At 37.0% G+C, this 22,807-nt stretch overlaps 1 protein-coding gene across 2 annotated transcripts in view; it reads right to left on the bottom strand.

The window, feature by feature from the left end:
* ITCH (itchy E3 ubiquitin protein ligase) overlaps nucleotides 1-22,807 on the bottom strand; it is a 93,443-nt gene that overhangs the window by 56,878 nt on the left and 13,758 nt on the right. For both annotated transcript variants that reach the window (XM_004687268.2, XM_012728345.1), the window contains exons 3-5: nucleotides 7,536-7,625; nucleotides 4,984-5,125; nucleotides 1,198-1,322 (exon numbers count right to left, since the gene is read on the bottom strand). In XM_004687268.2, coding sequence (XP_004687325.1) covers nucleotides 1,198-1,322; nucleotides 4,984-5,125; nucleotides 7,536-7,605 — 337 coding nt within the window. In that variant the 5' untranslated portion in view covers nucleotides 7,606-7,625. The remainder of the gene's footprint in view (nucleotides 1-1,197; nucleotides 1,323-4,983; nucleotides 5,126-7,535; nucleotides 7,626-22,807) is intronic.

Consider the following 22,807-nt stretch of genomic DNA (forward strand, 5'->3'; position numbering starts at 1 on the left):
CCCAAGGTTTTAGACCATATGACAGCAAACATGTCAAAATACAACAAAATTTGCTAGTGCTTAAAAGCCGTAAGATAAAAAACTGAATGGCTTGATAACCATTTATTATATTCATTCTACCTTTGTATAAAATCAATCAACAGGAGAACCAAGATTAATAAGTAATATATATTGCAAAAGCATGTAATTTAAGAATGAATTGTAGCTCATAAACTTTAAACAAAAAATAAAATACCAGATATGTTTTAGAAAGGCCTGGGATAGAAAGATATATATTAAAAATAATTTATTTAACCATTTATGTATTTAAAAATTTATCATTTATTATTATTTATAAGTATAAATATTTAGTTTAAAATTTCAAGTTTTTAATATATCTGTGTACACACACAGTGATGAAGTTCAGAGCATTGTCCCCCTATGTATGCCACACTGGTGTTCTGATTGTTTTTTTTTTTTTTACTAAAGTTGCTTGAGAAACAGCAAGTGCAAAAAATGACACTGACCTTCCTTTGTATATATGGAAAGAGACATGCCTCATGCTAAAAGTATCCTCCCAGTAAAAGAGGATAGAAGGTATATTTATTTCCAAAGATAGGGAACTTAAGGATGAATCAACAAATTATTATGTCTTTACTAATCTACAAGTCACAACCTTTTTTCTTATCAATTATCCTTTGTCAAAAAGGTGTAAAAGTTGGGTGCTTAGGATATTTATCTTTAGAATCCCTCCAAATATGAAACTAAATTTTTCTCTTACTAATCTTTTTTGAGTCAATTTAATTATTATACCAGCCAAAGAACCCTGATGGGGAAGAAGGGAAAATTTTTCTCCCCAACAATAAACATGTTAGTAAAACCACCACCATCTAAAATAAGGAAATCAAAAAACAATCACTTGAATCAGTCAAATTTGTCTTTCTGAAGTGGGATTATGTTTTTCCTTCAATTCTAAATCATATTTTTCAGTTTTTCCATAATTAAATACATATAAGACGATAATATCTATACTTAATATTTAAAAAATTGGGTCCAAAATGAACAGCTAAACCAAGCTAACTCAGCATGCTCTCATTGCTAGTATTACTGCCAAGTAAGCTTAAAAACTGTTAACATAGTAATTTTGCATTTTTACCATATGAATTTCTTGGAGCAAAAAACAACTGAACACAATTTGTAAGACTTTTACATACATACGTTTCATATTATTTGACTTTAATGTTTCATAGATATCTAAGGCAGCAGTTCCCAACAAAGCATCAGATTTCAGTGTCTGGTGACTCCACACACGAAAATGTAATTTACTCACAGGGGTGACAATACTAAAAGTGAAAAAAGGTGAAAAAAAATTATTTTCACAAAATGCCACAATGGGGCTCTAAATAAATTATAATAACATTTTAATGTTTAATTGTCATCCCATTGAACCCCTTTACAGTTTTCTAAACAATCAAAACTGTCTATGTACTATAATTGTATGAAAGTCATATTTGAATGTTCTAAGCCTAAATGGTCATTTTCATTTGTGGCTAAACTCACGGTAACTGCACACATATATCTTCAATAAAAGCATGTTTATGTTATAAACTATTGAAAAATGTTTTATTTCTGTTGTATAAGTGAATTTACAAATTAAATTCTTATTTATATCCATCCTGAGCTAGAGATTAGTTCATCTAATCTTCACAGAGAACCTATGAGATGGGAATTACCAATCCCATCTTCAGATATAGAAGTGATATTCAGAAAGGTCAAGCAAATTGCCCAATGTCACACAAGCTAGTAAGTGGCCAATAAATTGGAACAAAGAGCTGTAGTTAAAATTTACATTAAAAAGTTCCTCAGTTACATAATGATTTGAAAATTACATTAGATACCCCATGTTTCAAAATGCTAGAGGCAAAGTGTCCCCGACAGCTGTCAAATAAAAACTCACTCATATCTTGCTATCTGTAATGGTAATTTCTAAATCAAAGAACAGGAAATTTGAATGTGTAGCTATATAAAAGCTGTTTAGAGCCATTAATTAGAAAAATAAAAATGTTATATTTCAGCCTTAAGATTCGATGATATGAAAAATTCTAGAAATGTTTGAAATTATCTACGCTTCAATCTAAAACATGATCAAATTTTTTTATAATTTGATAGCAACGTAATTTGAAAGTAAACACTTTCCTCCTCAGAAGTCACAGATGTTTAACATCCCCATGATCATATTTACACCATCATTTTAAGAGTAATAGATAGTTAAACAAACTAAAAAGATTCATCTGAACACTGCTTTTTTGGGGAGAGGCTACAATACACTCATTCTTTACAAAATTCAGGTGTAACTTTCAGGAAAGCACGTGGTATATAATACATAAAGAAAACATTTCTCTAATCTGGGATATCATAATGGGGATGAAATAAAAGAGCTGATAAACTTAACTTTATTTGCAATGATAAAGTAAACTGTGAAAGATGATCTTATCCAAACTATTCTGAATAAATTCTAAAGAAGTCTGGAAAACCTGCTACGTAACAATGGAAGCCTTGCTAAAATTGCAGGCCAATCTGCTACAAATTAAAAATTCAGTAGAAGAACTTGAAGCATGTGCTCTCCCAAATATCTGGGTTCAACAATAGCACTACCATTTGGGGATACAAGGAGAATTTTTTTTCTTAATTCTTAAACCACTAAGGAGTTTGTTCGCACTGTTACCAACTTAAGAGCCTCAAAGTATGTATGTATCTACTGAGCACAAACAGCAGCTGGTAGAAAGTAGGTAGCATTAGTCTTATCTTGCAGAACCTCTCTAGGTCAAGTCAAAAGGTTGTGAAATTTTACACATTTTTTAAAATGTTTTAAAGATTTATTTATGCATATAGAACCAGGGTACAGGCCAGAGTTGTGGGGGTTAGAGGATTCACCAGAGACAGACTGGGGAGAAGAACAGGCAGATAGACTGAAATACATTGCTGAGGGGAGCAGCGGGCAGATCAGGAGAGGTCTGCCACACCATGTGGGTCACCCCTCGGGCCGGGGATCAAACTCATGCTGCAGTGGCTGCAATAGTCTCATAATGCTGTGCTTTAACCATTGTGCCACCAGGAAAGGCCCTATTTTTTAAATTTTTACTCACATATTTAAGTTAGAGTCAATATCTAAAGTTTCATTTATTAAACACAAAATCTTAAATAGTGTTAAACACAGATGAAGAGCATTAGGATGACAGTTGAAAATTAGGACTGAAGTAAATTCTTAAATTTCACTCTTTTGCTCAAAATCAAATTAAATCAAGATGCCCCAGTACTTCAAATATCCGTGTTAAAGAATACAGTTAAATACCAATTTACTTTATCAGTTAATAGGAATAAATATAATTCACAAAAGTATCAATCATGTGAAGTTCATCAGAACCTGTAAGAAGCATTTCAAATGTCTTATCTCACCATTTAGAAATAAAATTTATACCATAGTATTTTAAACTCTACGTGTTAATAAATCATGCCTTATCTTTAGTTTTAGTGAAAAAATTAACATATAATTCCATTCAAATTGTTAGGAAAGGAAGGAACTCTGCAGAGGTTTATGGATTCCATGCCCCTACGCTAGTTTTATGGGCTCCTCCACCTACTCCAGTTATTAAAACTACAACTCCCAGCAATACCATGGGGAGAACCTCGAGGACCCAATAGCGCAGCGCGGCAGGCATTCCGGGACTTTTGGGGGTATATAACAGCACGCTAGACGCTCTCTTGCTCTGGACCTTGTGGCTGGTGGCTGGTTGCTTGGCTCTTGATGAGCTGTCAGTGTGATACTGGAGTTCCAAGTCAGCAGAGCTGGTAGAATGTGCTAGTTATCTTGTTTCTCTCCCTCGCGCGCTCTCTCTCTCTCTCTGTCTTTCTCTCTCTTTCCCTGGGTTGTACCTTTTCCTTTCCCCTTTGTAAATAAACCCATTAGTGACCCTTTGTGTGTGTGCAGTACTATTGAATTTTAAGCACATGGGTGAGAACCCACAGACAAGCAACTCAGTTCACATTGGGTTGCCCTGTAACAAAGTGAATGTTCACTATCAACACCTGGGCCGTTGTCAGCAGCTGAAATAGGTATAGCTTATTTCTACAAATTCACACTACACATATAAACACCAACATGAACCTATCACATGGATACTGTCTATGTCGAACAACACAACATTAGGCCAACTACTCCAGGAAATATAGTATCTAATGCATAAAAGCTAGATAATGCTAGACCTTTAACATTCATCTAGAAAGACAACTCACATTAAATATAAAAACAGATTTATAGTAAAATTATAATATTTTAAAAGAAAATCCCCTTTAGGCTCTCCCTGGTGGCGCAGCAGGTTAAAGCACTGCACTGAGAATCTAAAGCCGCTTCCTCATGAGTTCGATCCCCGCCTGCCCTGGAGGAGATCCACATGGCGAGGCAGACCTCTCCTGACCCGCCCACTGCTCCCCTCAGCAGTGTACTTCATCAATCTGCCTGTTCTGCTCCCCTCTCTGTCTCTGGTGAATCCTCTCACCCTCCACATCTCTGGCCTGTACCCCAGTTCCATATGAATAAATAAATAAATCTTAAAAAAAAAAAAAAAAGAAAATCCCCTTTATAGGTTTTGGGGGACAGTGCAATTAAATAAAAATATAAACAAATAATTTTTAAATTTAAATTAAAAAACAGAGTGAGCTACTCTATTTTACTTCTATGTTAAGGAAAGTGATCTTATTTCTAGGCCCATGACTATAGGTTCTCTCAGTTGTTCAGCTGCAATAATACCATCAAATAAAGTGGAAAAGACAGAAAAGGGCAAACTGGAAGAACAAAAATACCTAAAGGAAAACAAAAATAGGACTAGAGAAAGGAGTTCTAAGAATGGGGAAAGGGGATCAGAGGAGGTACAAGAAATGTTTTTAAAACTGCATATCTGCTCACCTACTCAACAAAATATACTGTGAAAATACTTCCAAACCTACACTGTAAGGGATTGCTTCCATTTGGGACTGTTCGTATTGTTGCATTTTTCTGTCTTCTTTGACTGTCCATCCACTGTGACTTCCACATAAGGACTTGGTCCAAACCAATTCTTCTTATTTTCTTTAAGTTTTGCTGAAATAACTAGGTAAAAGAATAGGGAAAATATTTCAGTGTTCGAGATGTTAGCTCACCCTTCAAATCAACTCAATTTCATAAAAGCTTAAAAAATTGTTTTATTCAAAGCAGTTTTGTTATTGTTGGGGACCGAGGCCGGCATCTGGCGTCTGTCAGCAGCCATAAAAAGGTGAAATGGAGTCCAGATAGAGAAAAACATCTGGGTTGCAAAAGGCATGTGGGAAGAACTCCCTTGCCCCCACCTTTTCTTTCTCCTCTTTCTTTTCTCACCCACCGATTATCAAAACACTGCTCCATTCTCGCCCATTTTTGTCCCTCGCGAGAACCATGTTATCTAACACTGCTACATGTCTAGTGTCCATTGGCTTTCTCCCTTCCCGACTTCTGCATCCCCCACCTCTTGTATTTTATATAAACCAGATAAAAACAAAATAAACTCTCTCTCTCTGTTCTGATACACACGGGTGACTGTTTTCTTTGTCCGCCGGCCCTGGGGCTCCGACTCTCCGGCCTTGCTGGTCAAGGTCCTCGACAGTTATAAAATGCTTGTGAATTTTATTCATTTATGACCTTCGCATCTCCTCCCATCCTAGTAAATAAATTACAATCTACCAAAATGCCTATTAGTAGATCCCAACTGTCAATATCAGCAGACCTAGAGCTCTTATGTTAATTAAAAATATACTTATCAACTAATTCAACAAATACTTGAATGCCTATCACGTGTCATACATTGCTTTAAACTGTTAAGTAAAGAAGAGGGTCTGAGTCTAAAGGAGATAATGTACCAGTTAGAAAAATAGTCCTTACAATGAAAAGCAGGCTAATGAAGTCGAGTATCACTGGTAATATCAAAGGCCTTTAGAAAGTACTTTTTTCAACAAACATCCATGTGGGGCCATGTGAAGGCTGACGGGGGGAAAAAGGGAGTGTTTCAGACAGGAAAAAAGCTTAGCATATCTGAGGGAAAATATAGCAAATAAGAATGGTAAATAGGAAGAGATAACATTTAGCTTGTAAATTATGAAAAAGGATTTGGATTTTATTCTAAACAAGCTAGAAAGCTAATGAAGGGCAAGTCAAAAAGGAAGACTATTTTTAGCATCTGATTATGACTTATTTAAAAAGTTTTCTACATTGTACACTACGAAATACCAATTCTTCAACTTTACCCTAACATGCTAAATATAATACTGTATGACCCAGTGACTATGTATATACTTGTAAGTGAAAACATAACCTTCACAAAAACTTACTCACAAAAAAAATGTGGTATGTCCACACAAGGAATAGTATTTGAAAATAAAAAGAAGTGGAATACTAATTCATAGTGTAGCAAGTGTGAACCTTGAAAACATTATGCTGAGTGAGAGAGACAAAAGGCCACACCATTTTGTGATTCGATTTATGAGGAAAAAAAAAAGTAATTTAGTAGTAGTGGAGTTAAGAGTGACTCCTAGAAGATGTAAAGTTTCTTTCTGGTATGAACAAACTATAAATGTTCTGAGAAACCCCCTCTCACACCTAGCAGGAAAGAGAACAAAGTCACCTGTATATAAGCCTTTAAATCAGTTCTGGCTTCCTATTCCTATCCTGAGAAGCAGCCATACAAGAGTCTAATGCCTTGCAAGTAAACCATCCTTTCAATCCCTACCAGATAAAGATTTAAACAATGGGTACCCAGGTTTTACATCTTCACTGTTCATTCTTTAAAAATCACAAGTGATTAGACCCTGGTATTTGCCCTCTTCCACTCACAGATCATCAGCATATCTTTAGATCAAGATAATTTAGGAAATCTAAGGATAAAAGCCTACAGGACACTAAAGCCCACTTCTATCCTCTACCTCTACTAGTCAAGAATAATTTCTTGATATCAATGACTCACTTATATAAACTAAACTCAAACATGTAACTGTTCACTTATTAGAACGGTTTTCACAATAAAATTTGTTAGACAACTTCCTGGATTCAAATCCTCATTTGGATTATCTAATAAACTCTTTGTCTAATATTACTAAACATTTTTTGTCCACACTGGAGTGATGAGTACATTCTAAAATTGACTGTGGTGAAGACTGAACAATTCTGTAAGTGTACAAATAATCATTGACCTTATAAATGGATAAGCAGTATGATATAGTAATTATCGCAACAAAACTTTATACAAACTAAACAAACAACTGCCCAGACACCTGTGGTTAATGGACAAAAACAAAAAAACTATGCAAAAGACACAAGAACATCCTGAAATTAAGAAGTAACTTCTACACATCTAAAATGTTTTGTTCATTCATTCATTAAGCAAATATTACTTCAACATTGGATATGTAAACATCACTCAACATTTTTTTCTCATAAGATATTTTACCTTAGGAAAAACAAAAGTAAAGTGGAGGATCTTTTTAAAACTTACCAGTGATCCGAAGTTGTGATTTCATGGTCAGGCTACCCATTGAACCAAGCTGTGATCCCCTGTCAGACATACCACCAATAGCGCAGAAACCTGAACATGGCAAAGGAAACATTGTTGTGAACATCAAAGTATTCCCATTTTAAAAAAGTAAACAGTGCAACCAGAGCATTCCATGTCCCACTACAACTACTGGCATTTATATTGCTAAATGTTCAATTCTAGTATTTATCCTGGCTAACCTATCAGCATAATCTGACACGGATGATCACTCCTTTGTCCCTTATTTTCCTTGGTTTACTTTCTTCCCTTGAGTTCCCAAGGACAGAATAATTCTCTAGGTCTAAGCCCTACCTCACAGGTTCCTCTGATGATTCCTTCTTATTTTGAGTTATAAAAAACATATACTGGGCCCTTCCTGATGGCACAATGGATTAAAGCACAGCAATGTGAGGCTACTGAGTTTGATTCCCCGCCATGAAGTGACCCACATGGCATGGCAGACCTCTCCTGTCTCACCCGCTGCTCCCCTCGGCAGTGTACTTCAGTCAATCTGCCTGTTCTGCTCTCCACTGTCTCTGGTGAATCGTCTCACCCCCTGCACCTCTGGGCCTGTATCTCAGTTCTTTTATGTGCAAATAAATCTATAAAAATAAATAGGATCCTCCCTGGTAGCACAATGGGTTAAGGCACTACACTATGAAGTTCCATGAAGACACCACAAGTTCGATCCTCAGTCAGGGGCTGACCCACATGGTGTGGTAGACCTCTCCTGACTTACCCACTGCTCCTTTCAGCAGTGTATTTCAGTAGATCTGCCTGTTCTGTTCCCATTCTGTCTCACCCTCCATACCTCTAAGCCTGTGCCCCAGTTCTATAAGCATAAATATTTAAAATAAATAAATAGCATGTATTCAGTGATTCATATTTTACACACATGCACACATACTTTTCAATCACAGTTCCTGGCTCAGAGACCCCAAAATCTTAGAATTTCCAAGGATAACTGCAATGGGTTCATCCTTTGTAATAACATTTGGCCTTCTGTCTTAAGTTCCTGAAAAATGACTTTATAAGCTTCAGACCCATAACGATAAAATAGGTATCTTGATATTCATAATAGCCCCTTTATACCCCACCCCAACTGGCTTATGTTAATTAAGAGACTTTTAGAAAGCACTCAAAGATCGGGGTCTGGTTATCAAGGGAAGCAAATTTGAATAGAACATTGAAATTTTTCAGTTTTGCCTCCTGATTTCACAGGAAGGGAGAGAGCTACAAGTTAAGTCAATCACAAATTGCCACTGAGTACTTATGCATATCCAAGTAATGAAGCATTCTCAAAAACCCAGAAGTAGGGAGTTTAAGGAGCTTCCAGGTTGGGAAGCACAGGCCCTATATACGGTCCCAAACTCCATGAGGACAGATGCTCCATAGCTCAAGATTTCAAGCTATGTTATCTCTGATTGGTTGTTGATTCATATCCTTCAGTATCCTTTGTAATGAATCAGTAATCCAGTGAGTAACCAGTGTCCTGAATTCTATGAGCTGCTCTAGTGAGTTAACGGATTTCTAATTTATAGTCAGTAATTAAGAGATACTGGTAACCTTGCAACGGATATCCTAAGTCGGAGGGGGGTCACTGAAGCCTCCAATTTGTAGCTAGTTGGTCAGAAGAACTAGTTTGCCATCAGAATATGAAATGGAAGACAGTATGGTGAGACTGAGATACCTCTGGAACTTGATGCTATTTCCAAATAGTATCAGGATTAAGTTGACTTCTCAGATACCAAGAGGGTATCTTGATGAAATGTTTGATGTTGTGTAAGTTTCCCCTACTGCCACACAAACCAGAACTGGGTCCAGGAACTCATTCAATTCTTATCCTCTATAACACAATCTGCTCAGTTTCCACTGATAGCCACCTATTTCCTAGATTATGCCATTTTTTAGAAACAGGTCTCCCTATTTCTTCTCTTGTCTAATCTTAGTGCCTTTAATGTATACAGAGTAAAAGCTGAATCTTAACAATGATCTAAAAGATCTTATATTATTTGTTATTCTCCTGCTCCCAGTTTCCTGACATCCTCCTTTCCTTTTCCACTCAGGAACCTATCTTCTATTTTAACAGGGTGGTCCCTGGGAAAAGGGGGGAGGTTCCAGGTTCCCCACCCCACCAAAGGCAGAGTAGAGCTGAGCAGGCAAGAGAAGAAACTGGAGATGAGACTGGAGAAGAAAGGAAAAAGGATGGAGAGCCAGAGAAGACCTGAGGGAAGCAGATGGAGCAGAGAGACATGTAAAGAAGCCGCACTTGCTATTTGGTCCTGGACTGGTTGAAAGAGATGTGGGTGAGCGACCCATGGGCAAGTTAACAATGGCAACTTAGATCACCTTGATTTTGACTTTGCTCTTTTTTCTCCCAGACTAGTCTGGCTATTTCTGATCCTTTTCTATGGGTCCCCAAGGTGTTGTAGACTTTCATGTGCCTATGCCAGGTTGGGAAACAAGAGTACAGCAGGGAAGGCTTTCGGGCCTTCCTTTGGGCCAACCCTATTTGGCTGAGCATTTACCCATGAGGGGATGGGTAACTCTGGACGCCTGATTTGGAAACTGTTCTTTCCCTTTTCTGTATTGCACACTATTGTATTAAAGTTTTTATACTCTGGAGTATGTTTTGTCTTGATGTGGTGGGATGGCAGAATCTATTTAGAGTAGGCAGATTTGGGGTTCAGGGGTGCCATTCTCCCTGTCCTATAACACATATCCTTAAATATGCCAGCATATTCTAGCCATGGGACTTTTGTTCTACTTGTTCTAACAACATTACAATCTGCTCCATCTATCCTGGAAATTCCTTTTTACAGACTATATAACCTTCTGTGTTCTTAATAGTTATGTTTATTGGCTTAGATCTAGAATATAAGCTCCCCATTGAGTAGGAGTGTGTTCATAAATCAAGCTCTAAGTTCAAAACAGTGCTTGACACTTAAAAACTGCTTAAATATCTGATGAAATAAACAAAATTAAAAAAATAATAATAAAAGAGCTTATTTAATTACACTAAATAAACAACTTTTAACACATTATTTTCTTCAGTTCTAGTCAAGGAGTTAGCCCCAATGTGGAAACAACATAATTCCTCTAATAGAAATGTATAAAAGTCGGGCCTTTCCTGGTGGTTCAAGGGATTAAGACTCAACACTATGAAGCCTATACCCCAGAATTCTTGTATGCATAAACAAATCTTTAAAAAATTATTGTACAAAAGTCAAAAGACCTGGGTTTGATTCCTGGCTACCACACTTACAACACTATCGGAATTAAGCAATCTCTTTACATCCAGTTTCTTGTCAGAAAAATGAGAACACCATCTGTACCTCACAGGTAAAGACTGAATGCTTATGTATGTAAAAAACTGTTTTGTAGATGTTTATCATTTATAGTCTTTAAAGTAAACTATATTTTATTTTATTTAAGATTTTATTTTATTTGTACATACAGAACTGGGGTACAGGCCAGAGGCTCAGGGGCAGTGAGAGGCTTCACCAGAGACAGAGTGAGGAGCAGAACAGGCAGATCGACAAAGTACACTGCTGAGGGGAGCAGCAGGCGGATCAGGAGAGGTCTGCCACGCCATGTGGTCACCTCCCCGGCAGGCGGGGATTGAACTCATGCAGAAGTGGCTTTAGCTTCTCAGTGCAGTGCTTTTTAACCCGCTGCGCCACCAGGGAGGGCTGAAAGTAAACTATATTTTAAAATAAAAATTTGTTCTTAGGTTTTTGAGGCTGGCCTAAAATTATCAGGATTTTTTTTTTTAAATAATATAACAGTTCATTTTTACATCATTTTGTGCCTTTTCCCATCTCAGTTGTAATCCCCGTGGGCTTCCCATCACCAAATCACCCATAGGCCATCACCATAGTCCAGTGCACTTCCCTCCCCCCACTGTTTTTGATCCCATTCTCCACTCCACCCCCATAAAATGTCTCTGGTATATAGTTGTTCTTTTTTTCTCGCCTGGTTCTTTATAATCCTGCTATGAGTGAAATCATCCAGTATTTTTCCTTTTCTTTCTGACTTATTTCACTAAGCATGATCTTTTCCAGCTCCATCCATGTTGCTGCAAAAGGCATGTGTTTCTTTTTTGGTTGCTGAGTAATATTCCATTGTGTATATGTACCACATTTTTTAAATCCAGTCACCTACTTTTGGGCATTTGGGTTGTTTTCATGTCTTTCCAATTGTAAATAAAGCAGCAATAAACATGGGGGTGCAGGTGTCTTTTTGAATCAGTGTTTTTGTGTCTTTTGGGTAGATACCTAGGAGTGGGATTGCTGGGTCATAGGGAAGCTCCATGTTTAGCAGTTTGAGGAACCTCCAAACAGTTTTCCATAGTGGTTGTACTAGTATACATTCCCAACACCAGTGCAGAGGAATTCCTTTTTCTCCATCCTTGCCAACATTTGCTGTTACTAGTTGTTTGAAGATATGTCATTCTCACTGGTGTGAGGTGGTATCTCACTGTGGTTTTAATTTGCATCTCTCATTACAAATGATGTTGAACATTTTTTCATATGCTTCTTGGCCATCTGCATTTCCTCTTTGGAGAAGTGTTTTTTTAGTTCTTCTATCAGGAATATTTTAAATGAACCAAGATAAATATTAAAATCAAAATTTGCTTAGCACTTACTATTGCCATATACAATAGGCCAACAAAATATATTTAAACTGTAAACACAGCCTTTCATTTTTATACAAAATTAAAACTCTTAAATGTAAAACAATTCTGATGTCTTCTCAAGTCTGCCAAAATGAAATAAAATAGTTCCCACTGAAATGAACTGTATAGAATTCAATATGCTTTACTCCTTGTGTTACACATGAAAATGCTCAAAACTAAAGTTTTTCTCAACAATAGTAACTAGCTCACTTCCCTGTCCTGATACATATTTTCCCCTTTATCTTCATTCTTTATTTAAATCACATAATTTTGGATGTTTTTTAACTCAGAACTGAAAATGGTCTTTTTATTTTAAATAGGGGAAGTCATTAGTAGGCAGTGAGAGTATAAAGAAATGAGATATTACATAAAAGTCTTAACACTACATTGCACAGGGTATTCTGATTCAAAGTGCTTGTTACAGAAAGTGACCAATGGGACATCATTACCATACTCTTTATAGTAATCAACTTCTCATAGACACCAGCAGATTACAACAAAAATCAAAGACATCAAGACAAGTAAGAGGCAGTGTAACCAATATCTGGATTTTTATTTGATGCATGATAAAGTACTACTCCAGTTACTGATCTATAGCAACAGTTTATGTGGGAAAAAACATCCTTTTAAATATTCTAAATTAATATTAACAACAAAGTGCAGATAAAAAAATTCAAAGCATTATAGAAAACACCTTAAGAACTCAAATGATGGCCTTCCTGATGGCACAGAGGTTAAAGTCTCAGCGCTATCAATCTATTGCCAGCCACTGTGGGATGAGTTCGATCCCCAGTGAGGGAGTTAACTCACATGGCACAGCAGACCTCTTCCATCTTGCCTGCTGCTCCCCTCAGCTGTGTATTTCAGTAGATGTACCTGTTCTACTCCCCACTTTTGTCTCTGGTGAATCCTCTAACCCCCTGTGTACTTTTGCCCTGTTTCCCAGTTCTTGTATATGTAAATAAATCTTTTTTTAAAAAAGGAATATATACATATCAATGTCATCAGAGATGAAAGCGCATTACATTCATGAAACAAAAACAGGATGCAAAAAAACATCTTCAAGGGAAAAGAAGGAACAAATATGAAAACTTCTCCCAAAAGGAATAGCCTATGGAGACTACATCAAGAGGTGAACACCTCTTGGGTAGTCTGAAATTGCAACTCTGTACATAAATTTCAGTTTGTGGGAGCACTGGAATAGGATTAATTGATGGCTGCTACTGCCAGGTTGACAAAGTAATTTGGCTGCCAGAGCTCTGATGTAATCTTAAATAATCTTGCAGCATTTAACTACTTTTTGGCCCTTGTGAGGACTAACAATATGTCCTGTACTTTTCTGATTGTTTGAAACCTGACTACCAGTTTCCCCTTCTTCGTTTTCATAAATATCTTTACATTTAAACCTCAATACCCAAGAAACCTTGCTATCTAGGAATGGCAAATCAATATAATTTCCTAATACAGATTCTGATTCATTGATATAGTCAATGTCACTAATTAACAATGCCCTATATTAATATACAGTATTAAGCAAACATTGTCACATTCACTTTTTTATTAAATCATAGAACATCTTCAATCTAAAGCTCTGAAATAGGAGTCTGCGCAGTTTTCCCATAAATGGCTGGGAGTAATGGGGCCCTCCCTGGCGGTGTAGTGGTTGAAGCACAGCACTGTAAGGCTGCCTGCAACCATTGTTGTACAGGTTTGATCCCTAGCCAGGAGCTTACCCACATGGCACAGCAGACCTCTCCTAATCTCACTTGCTGCTCCCCTCAACAGTGTATTTCAGTCAATCTGTCTGTTCTGTTCCCTACTCTGTCTCTAGTGAATCTCATCCCCACCCCCTGCACCTATGGCCTGTGCCCCAGTTTTTGTATGCATAAATAAATTAATCTTTAAAAAGGGAGGGAGAGGTGAGAGTATATTTGACTCTGTCGATATGACAGCTACTTAACTGCCACTGTAGTGTGAAATCAGCCATAGACAATACATAAAATGAATTAATGGATTTGTCCCAATAAAACTTTTATTTACAAAAAGAGGCAGAGGATCAGAGTCCTCCCATGGGTTAATTCCTGCTCTCAAGTCTGAAGTAAAAAAATCATGACTAAACCCCAAGGAATACAAAAGAGGCAAATTCCTTATTCCTTTAAATAATATTTTATTTTGGAAAAAAAAGACTTTCATATCTAATTAGGAATCTCAAGATAAAAATTCACTGTGGATTATCAAAGTGAACGGGAAATGCCATGGCAACTGTTCTAATTAGTGACACACAGAGAGAAGGAAAAAAAGACCATATAATGACAAAGATCAGAATCAAGCAGTCACAAGGAACATCTGGAGACAACAAAAGCATTTCTGCTAGAGCTTATGAGGGAACTTGGCCCAACTGATAATATGAGGTAGACAGGTCATTCCTATTGATGAAGCAGGCACAGAAAAACATTAATAAACAAAAAACTTTAGAGGATAAAAGTATTAAAATGTAATTTAAAAACAGGGGTAGGACATATCTGGAAACTGGTCATGGAACTGAGAGTTTCCCTTCAAAATTTAGCTGAACTCTTTTTTTTTTTTTTAAGATTTATTTTATTTATTTATATATGTAAGAGCTGGGGTGTAGGCCAGAAGTGTATGGGGTGGATTCACTAGAGATAGAGTAGGGAGCAGGACATGTGGCTCTACTGAGATACACTGCTGAGGGGAGCAGTGAGACAAGAGAGGTCTGTTGTGCCATGTGGGTCACCTCCCTGGCCAGGGATCAAAATTCAGTGGTTGTGGATAGTATCACAGTGCTGAGACTTAACCCCTTGTGCCACCAGAGAGGCCCAGCTGAACTTTTTAATTCAGAAGGAATAAAAGAATTACTTTTTGCAATCTCTAATGTAACATTTCAACTAGACATGAATCATCAATAGGTGTTATCACTTTAAAATATGTTCATAAATAACCTCTCCTTCCATCCTTTCAAAGATGGAAACTAACATTCCTCCCTCTAGAATGTAGTACAGATTTAGTGACCTTCTTCTAATAAAATATGCAGGAAATAAAAGTGCGTGACTTCTGAAGTTAGGTAATAAAAAGACAAACACTGGTACTGACAGCTGTAAAGGAACAGTTTTTGTGTTACTGAACTTAACACTGTAAATTCAAATTAGAACATAGTAATTTTAGAATGTTAAATGTAATCCCATACTAACCACAAAAATACATACATATATAAAACTTAATGAGAAGAAAATGAAAATATCTCACTACCTAATACCCACTACAACAGACACTGAAGGAAGTGAGGCACGAGAGAGTTACATGGCACAAAGAACAGTGAAATGAACTCAGTCCCTCTTTATCAGTACTTCCTTTACAAGAAAACTTTCCAAAAGATAGATACCCAAATGCCCATCAATGGATGATCAGATAAAGATGTAGCATACATATACAATGCTATAATATTCAGTCACAAGAAAAGATGAAATATTGCCATTTGTGAAAACACAAATGGAACAGGAGGGAATTTTGCTAAGCAAAGTAAGAAGGCACAGAAATGTTAATAAACCAAGGAAAAAGACAAATGCCAGATAATTTCTCTTATATATAAAATATACAGAAGCAAAGCAAAGGAACAGACAAAATAAACCCTTGGGTTTTGACTGCAAAACTAAAGTTACCAGAGGAGGAAAAGAACAGAGAGCAGAGTGGCAGCACTCCAAAGGACAGTAGTGGAGGGTTGATGTGGTAACATACGTTTCAAGAGGTATGACCCTCATACTTACAAAACATATACAGAATTGTAATATAATGCTGCTACCACAGTAACAAAAAATATATATATGTGCACACACACACACTGGCAGAGGAGGTTAAAACAGGATCTAGGCCCTCCCTGGTGGTGCAGCGGGTTAAAGCACAGCACTGAGAAGCTAAAGCCACTTCTGCATGAGTTCGATTCCCGCCTGCCCCGGAGGAGACCACATGGCACAGCAGACCTCTCCTGCCTTGCCCAGTTCTCCCCTCAGCAGTGTACTTCGTCGATCTGCCTGTTCTGCTCCCCGCTCTGTCTCTGTTGAATCCTCTTGCCCCCTGAGCCTCTGGCCTGTACCCCAGTTCTGTATGAGCAAATAAATAAATCTTAAAAAAAAAAAAAAAATAGCTTTAGGTCCAGAGACACAAATACGGGTGAAAAGGTGGGAAAAAATATTCATGTAAATACTGGCCAAAAGAAAGCAGAGGTCCTGGCTTAGTGTCAGACAAAACAGACTTGAAATCCTATGTTTATAATAACAAAGAGCATCTTATAATAAAGGGCCCAATATAACAAGAAGATACAATAATTATAAATTTTGATAGTTAACAAACCATCAAAATACATGAAGCAAAAACTTGAAATATTTGAAGGGAGAAACTGACTTTTCCCAGCATATTAAAAAGACACCATAACCAAGAGTTCTTCCTAGAATGCAAGTATAGTTCAACATATGAATAATCAATGTAATGTACCATATTAACAGAATGAAAGGTGGGGGGAACACATTAGTATTTCAACAGATGGAGGAAAAAAAGCCACTGACAAAATTCAACAACCTTTCACAATTTAAAAAAAGAAAATTTGGGCCCTCCCTGGTGGCACAAGAGGTTAATGCAGAGCACTAAGAAGCTGTCTGCAGCACAAATTGGATCCCCAGCCAGGGAGGTGACTCACACAGAACTGCAGACCTCTCCTGTCTCGTCAGTTGCTCCTCTCAGCAGTGTATTTCAGTTGCTCTATCTGTTGTGTTCCCGCAAAGCGGGCTGCAGCACTGCAAGGCAAGGCCGCAGCGCTTCTGTGGAAGTTTAATCCCCAGCCCGGAGGTGATCCACGTGGTGCAGCAGGCCCCTCTTGACCCGCCTGCTGCTCCCCTCAGCAGTATACTCCATCAATCTGCCTGTTCCGCTCTCTACTCTTACTCTGGTGAATCCTCTCACCTTCCCTATGCTTTTGGCCTTTTCCCCCAGTTAATGTATGCATAAATAAATAAATCTTAAAAACAAAAAAAGACTTCACAATGAAAACTGTCAGAATTAAGGAATTCAGCCTAGTAGCAAAATCAAATTGCAAATATCAGCTGCATTTCTAAATATTAAGAATCAACAATCTAAACAGGAAATTAGGAAAATAATTCCATTTACAAATCACATCAAAAAATAGTTAAGACCCTTAAAAACTAACTGGTGGGGGGCCCTCCCTGGTGGTACAACAGGTTAGGACGCAGCTCTGCAAGCTAGCCTCAGCTGCTTCAGTGCAAGTTCAATCCCCTCCCCCCCCAGGTGATCCACTTGGCATGGCAGACCTCTCCTGACCCGCCCTCAGCAGTGTACTTCATTGATCTGCTGTTCTGCTCCCCACTCTATTTCTGGTGAACCTTCCCACCACCCCGGCACCCCTAGACTGTACCCCAGTTCTGTAAGCATAAATAAATCAAAAAAAAAAAAAACTAACTGGTGGGATAGGAGACATATACTGACAACTACAAAACACCACTAGAAAAAAATTAAGAACAAATACATGGACAGCATCCTATGTTTATGGACTAGAAATAAGCTCTTATAAATATGGTGAAATTATTTTTTACAAAGGTGCCAGGACCATTCCATGCTAAAGAGTCTCTTCCAAAGATGATGCTTGGAAAACTTAAAATAAATTTAGACATTTAAAACATTCACAAAATTAAATGTGGATAAAAGACTTAAATGTAGGATCTAAAACTCTTAAAGGAAAACTGGGCAAAAATTTTACATTGGTTTGTCAATGATTTCTTGAATATGATACTACAATGGCTAAGAAAACAGATATGAAAATTAAAAACTCGTCTACAAAGACTAACAACAATGAGAAGACAATCTACATTATGGCAGAAAATACCAGCAAGTCAACTCCACTAATGGATAAATTTCCAATACACACAGAACTCTGAAAATTCAGTATACACAAAATTTAAACCTCAACAACAAAATCAACCTGATTTAAAAAGTGGACAAAGGCCTTGAACAGGCATTTCTCCAAAGCTAATAAGCACATGAAGAACTTACCATCATTAATCATTAGGGGAATGCAAATCAAAACCACAATGAGTTATCAACACCCATTAGCATGTCAGCTATCAAAAACCCTAGAAAAGAACAAATGTGTCAACAATGTGGAGAAAATATAATTCTTGTGCACTATTGTTCATACAAGCAAAAGAATGCCAAGGACTGTCAGCAACCCCTACAAGCTAGGAGACGGCCCAAGGACACATTCTCCCTCTGAAAGTTCCAACCCGTCACATTATTTAGTCTTTTTAGACTCTTAAAATTGTGAGAGAATAAATTTCTTTTGTTTTAAACTATCCAATTTGCAGGCCCTTCCTGGTGGAACAACTGGTTAAAGAACAGCACCATGAAGCTACCTGCAACCACTGAGACACGAGTTTAATTCCCGACCAGGGAGGTGACCCACTTAGTGTGGCAGACCTCTCCTGACCTGCCCACTACTCCCCGCAGTAGTGTATTTCAGTAGACCTGTCCATTCTGTTCCCCACTGTCTCTGGTGAATCCTCTCACCTCTTCCACCCTCACTGTAGCCTGTATCCCAGTTCTATAAGCATAAATCAATCTTTAAAATAAAAAAAATAAAAAAATAACTATCCAGTTGGTGATTTGTTACAACAAGAATTAATAATCCTATGGTTCTATTAATGACATTCTGGAAAAGGTAAAACTACTGCAAGAGAAAACACATCAGTGTTTTCCAAGGGGTGGGGTGGGGAAGAGATGAAAGACTACAAAGGAATACAAGCAAAAGCTACAAGTGTGTATCAAAATTCAAAGACCTAAATATCAGCAAGTATTAAACTTTACTGTGTAAGTTACGTCTCAATAAACCTGACTCTAAAAAATAAAAAGGGTATTCCTTATATGAATAACCCCCCAAAAAAAGCCATTATTCTAACAAAACTGACTTTAGATCTCCTGTGAATCTTGAGATATATCCAGGACCCATTCTTTATTTCTAGTACATCCATATCTCACTGGAGATTATTTTTCTAATGTCCCTTTTATTTATCCTTCTTTCACCTTGTTTACTTTCTCCATGACACTCAATTTTTTAATTTTTAAAAAAGATTTATTTATGCATACAGAACTGGGGTATGGGCCAGAGGGGGGTGGGGGGGTGAGGATTTACCAGAGACAGAGTGAGAAGCATAACAGACAGATGTACTGAAATGTACTACTGAGGGGAGCAAACCCTCCTCAGAATTCTTTGAATACCATCATGTGTTTCAGCTCTTTGAACTCTACTGTCTGCTTCAACAAGCAATGTTTCTCCTTAACAGTTTTATGAAAAAAATGTTTGGTGACCTATATTAAGTTATGAAAGGTTATCCAGAACAAAATAGATGTGTGGCCTATAAAAGTAAGTTATTGTGTTGGATATGTTATTTCTGAAAATAAACCAAAAATATTTAATACTACTTTGACTGTTTATATTTATCTGTAAATAAATATATATTTTAAAATAAGGCTAGAAAATGACTCCACACAGGCAACTCCTCTGTGGTACATATCTCTAAAGAGTATGAACCTATACCCTTATGCCATATATAGTGCTGTCAACCAACATTATCTCAATAAAACATTATACAGTTTCAAAAGTAAAAGCAAAAACTAAAGAAATTTTTAAAATCTTGTAAAAGCTATTTTCCATAAGAAATTCATACAGAGGCATCTATCTCCATCTGTGTATCATATGAATATTAAAAGATGAAGTTATCTTTAGTAGAGTTCAACGAGCTAAAACACATGATGAAATTCTGAGAACGAAAACCTATTTAAGTCAATTCTCAGTCTTAGTGACATACAGAAGCATAGATGGTAACTACAAATACTGGGTAATCTTCCTCAGATACAGCTACTCAGTCAAGTTCTCAAACTCACTACCTAAGTGAAAACTGTTTCGCAATAAACTGTTTTGAAAAAATATCTGCTTTAGTCACCACAGGCCAGTACTTTGAAGAATGAACTCTGGTTTCAATTTAGTTGGATGTAGAACCATAGAGTTGGTACAGTTCTTGTATGTGTAATCACTAACCACAACACAACACACAAACAGTAAGTTGATTGAAAACTAAATCCTGTTCCTTAGGGCTACTAAAAGACTAACCAGAAAGAACAATTACTTAAATCCCATCCTCCACCACCACCAACAAAGGGCTGACCTTAGTATATGGTTGCTGGAGGTACTGTCAGAGGGATCAGAGTTCTTTGGACTGGAGTAGAAGGCAAATACTATTTCCATAACTTAACTTCTCAAAGAGAGAGAATGAGCTCAAACCCACACATGATGCAAGTTAAGTTGCTTTCAGATTTTTTTGGACAAAGTTACCTTAATAGGAGGTGATATATGACCATCTACTCTCCCCCTCAACAATGACACATTGGCACTGAGCATCAAGTAATCATTAGACCACTGAAAGTTCCTTTCCCATTTTCCAACCAAATATACCAGGGTGGATTCTAACGTATATGCATAAAAATAATGATTTTATTCAAAGAGAAAACAGGAAGGTCTAACTTTCAAGGTTCAGTAGTATTAAAAAAGAACTTTAAGGAAATTGGCACCAGAATCAAACTTTTAACATTTCCTTTCAGATTTGAACTCTGTACCCAGAACCCAAAAGGCAATTTTAACCCTGTTCTCCAAAATAATTTTCTGACAAAACATTTTAATATTAACTATAGCTAAAAAATATTTTGGGCTCTCCCTGGTGGCACAGCAGGTTAAAGCACAGCACTATGAAGCACTCTGCACTCACTGCAGCACAAGTTCAATCCCCCACCAGGGAGGTGATCCATATGGCACGGCAGACCTCTCCTGACCTGCCCACTGCTCCCCTCAGCAGTGTGTTTCAGTAGGTGTGCCTCTTCTGCTCCCCACTCTGTCTGTGGTGAATCCTCTCACCGCCCCCTTCATACCTCTGGCCTGTACCCCAGTTCTTATATGCATAAATAAATCTTTAAAAAAATCTTCCGGGTTTTGGGAACTAATCAAAACTACCCACCAGTTTAGCAAGGTAGCAGGATATAAAATCAACACACAAAAGTCAGAGGCTTTCCTATATACAAACAAACAATCAGAAGAAGCAGAAATAAAAAAAACCATCCCCTTTTCAATTAAAACAAAAAGAATCAAATTCCTGGGAGTCAACCTAACAAAAGAGGTAAAAGACCTCTACAAAGAAAATTACAAAACACTATTAAAAGAAATAGTATAATGGACCAGAGTATAATGAGTATAAGAGTATAATGGACCAGGCAAAAAAAATAAGAAGAATAATGAACAGTTATATAACAGAGACATTTTTGTGGGGGTGGAGTGGGGAATGGGATCAAAAATGGGGAGGTGGGGAGGTGGGGGGGGAGGAAGTACACAGGACTATGGTGATGGCACACGTGTGACTTGGTGATGGGAAACACGCGGGGATTACAATTCAGATAAAAAAATGTACAAAATGATGTAAAAATAAACTTATAAAAAATTTTAAAAAAATAAAAAACTTTCTTGGTTTTGACTATTTACTGCTAGAATTTAAGGGCTATGACATGTCATAACAAATTCAACTATTGTTGTGATACTATAAACACTGTTGTCTTTTATAAACAATCAAAGTTAATTATATATAAAATTAACCCTAAATATTGTTTCTAATAGTGAATTCCCAAATTAACAGACTGATACCCACCATTCCTATCCTTCCAGCAAACCCTCCTCAGATTATTTCTAAACATTATTTATTTAACAAGCAAAGTAGATGTCAGTACTAATGAGTTACTGAGTATCAGGCATATACAAATCATGTTTTTAGAAGGAGCCAAAAAGCACTGTTATTCAGGTTGTTTTAAACACCAGGAAAAAAAAATCAGAGACTCACTTTACCTAAGAACCCAGGGTAAAGGTCAGAGTAGATAGAAAAATTACCATTTACCCATTAAGAAACAAATATAATTGTAAAATATAAACAATTCTACTCTCCAATTTAGGTTTGCAGATTTTTACCTAGTGTTCTATTCCAACATTACCTCCTCTAACCTTGATGAATAAGATTATTCCAAAGAAGGCAAAATCTCACAGGTAACAAATGGAAACCTAGGAAAGGTAAGTAGATTACCCAAATGGCAGATTTTTTAGATATGACACCCAAAGTACCATCCATTTAACAAAAACAAAACAAAATCAGAAATTTTGTCTTATCAAAATTAGAAACTTCTACTCTTCAAAAGACACTATTAAGAAAGTGAAACACAAACAAAAGAACAGGAAGAAAATATCTGCAAAATGCTTGTATAATAAAGAACTTATAGCCACAATTTACAAAGAACTCTTACAACTTGATAATTATAAGACAATCCATTAAAAAAGTCAGAACAGGCCCTCCCTGGTGGCGCAGCGGGTTAAAGCACAGCACTGAGAATCTGAGGCCACTTCCGCATGAGTTCGATGCATGAGTTCGATTCCCGCCTGCCGCCTGCC

The sequence above is a fragment of the Condylura cristata genome, unplaced genomic scaffold (assembly GCF_000260355.1).
Source record: "Condylura cristata isolate star-nosed mole 26May11 unplaced genomic scaffold, ConCri1.0 scaffold00022, whole genome shotgun sequence".
Lineage (NCBI taxonomy): Eukaryota > Metazoa > Chordata > Mammalia > Eulipotyphla > Talpidae > Condylura > Condylura cristata.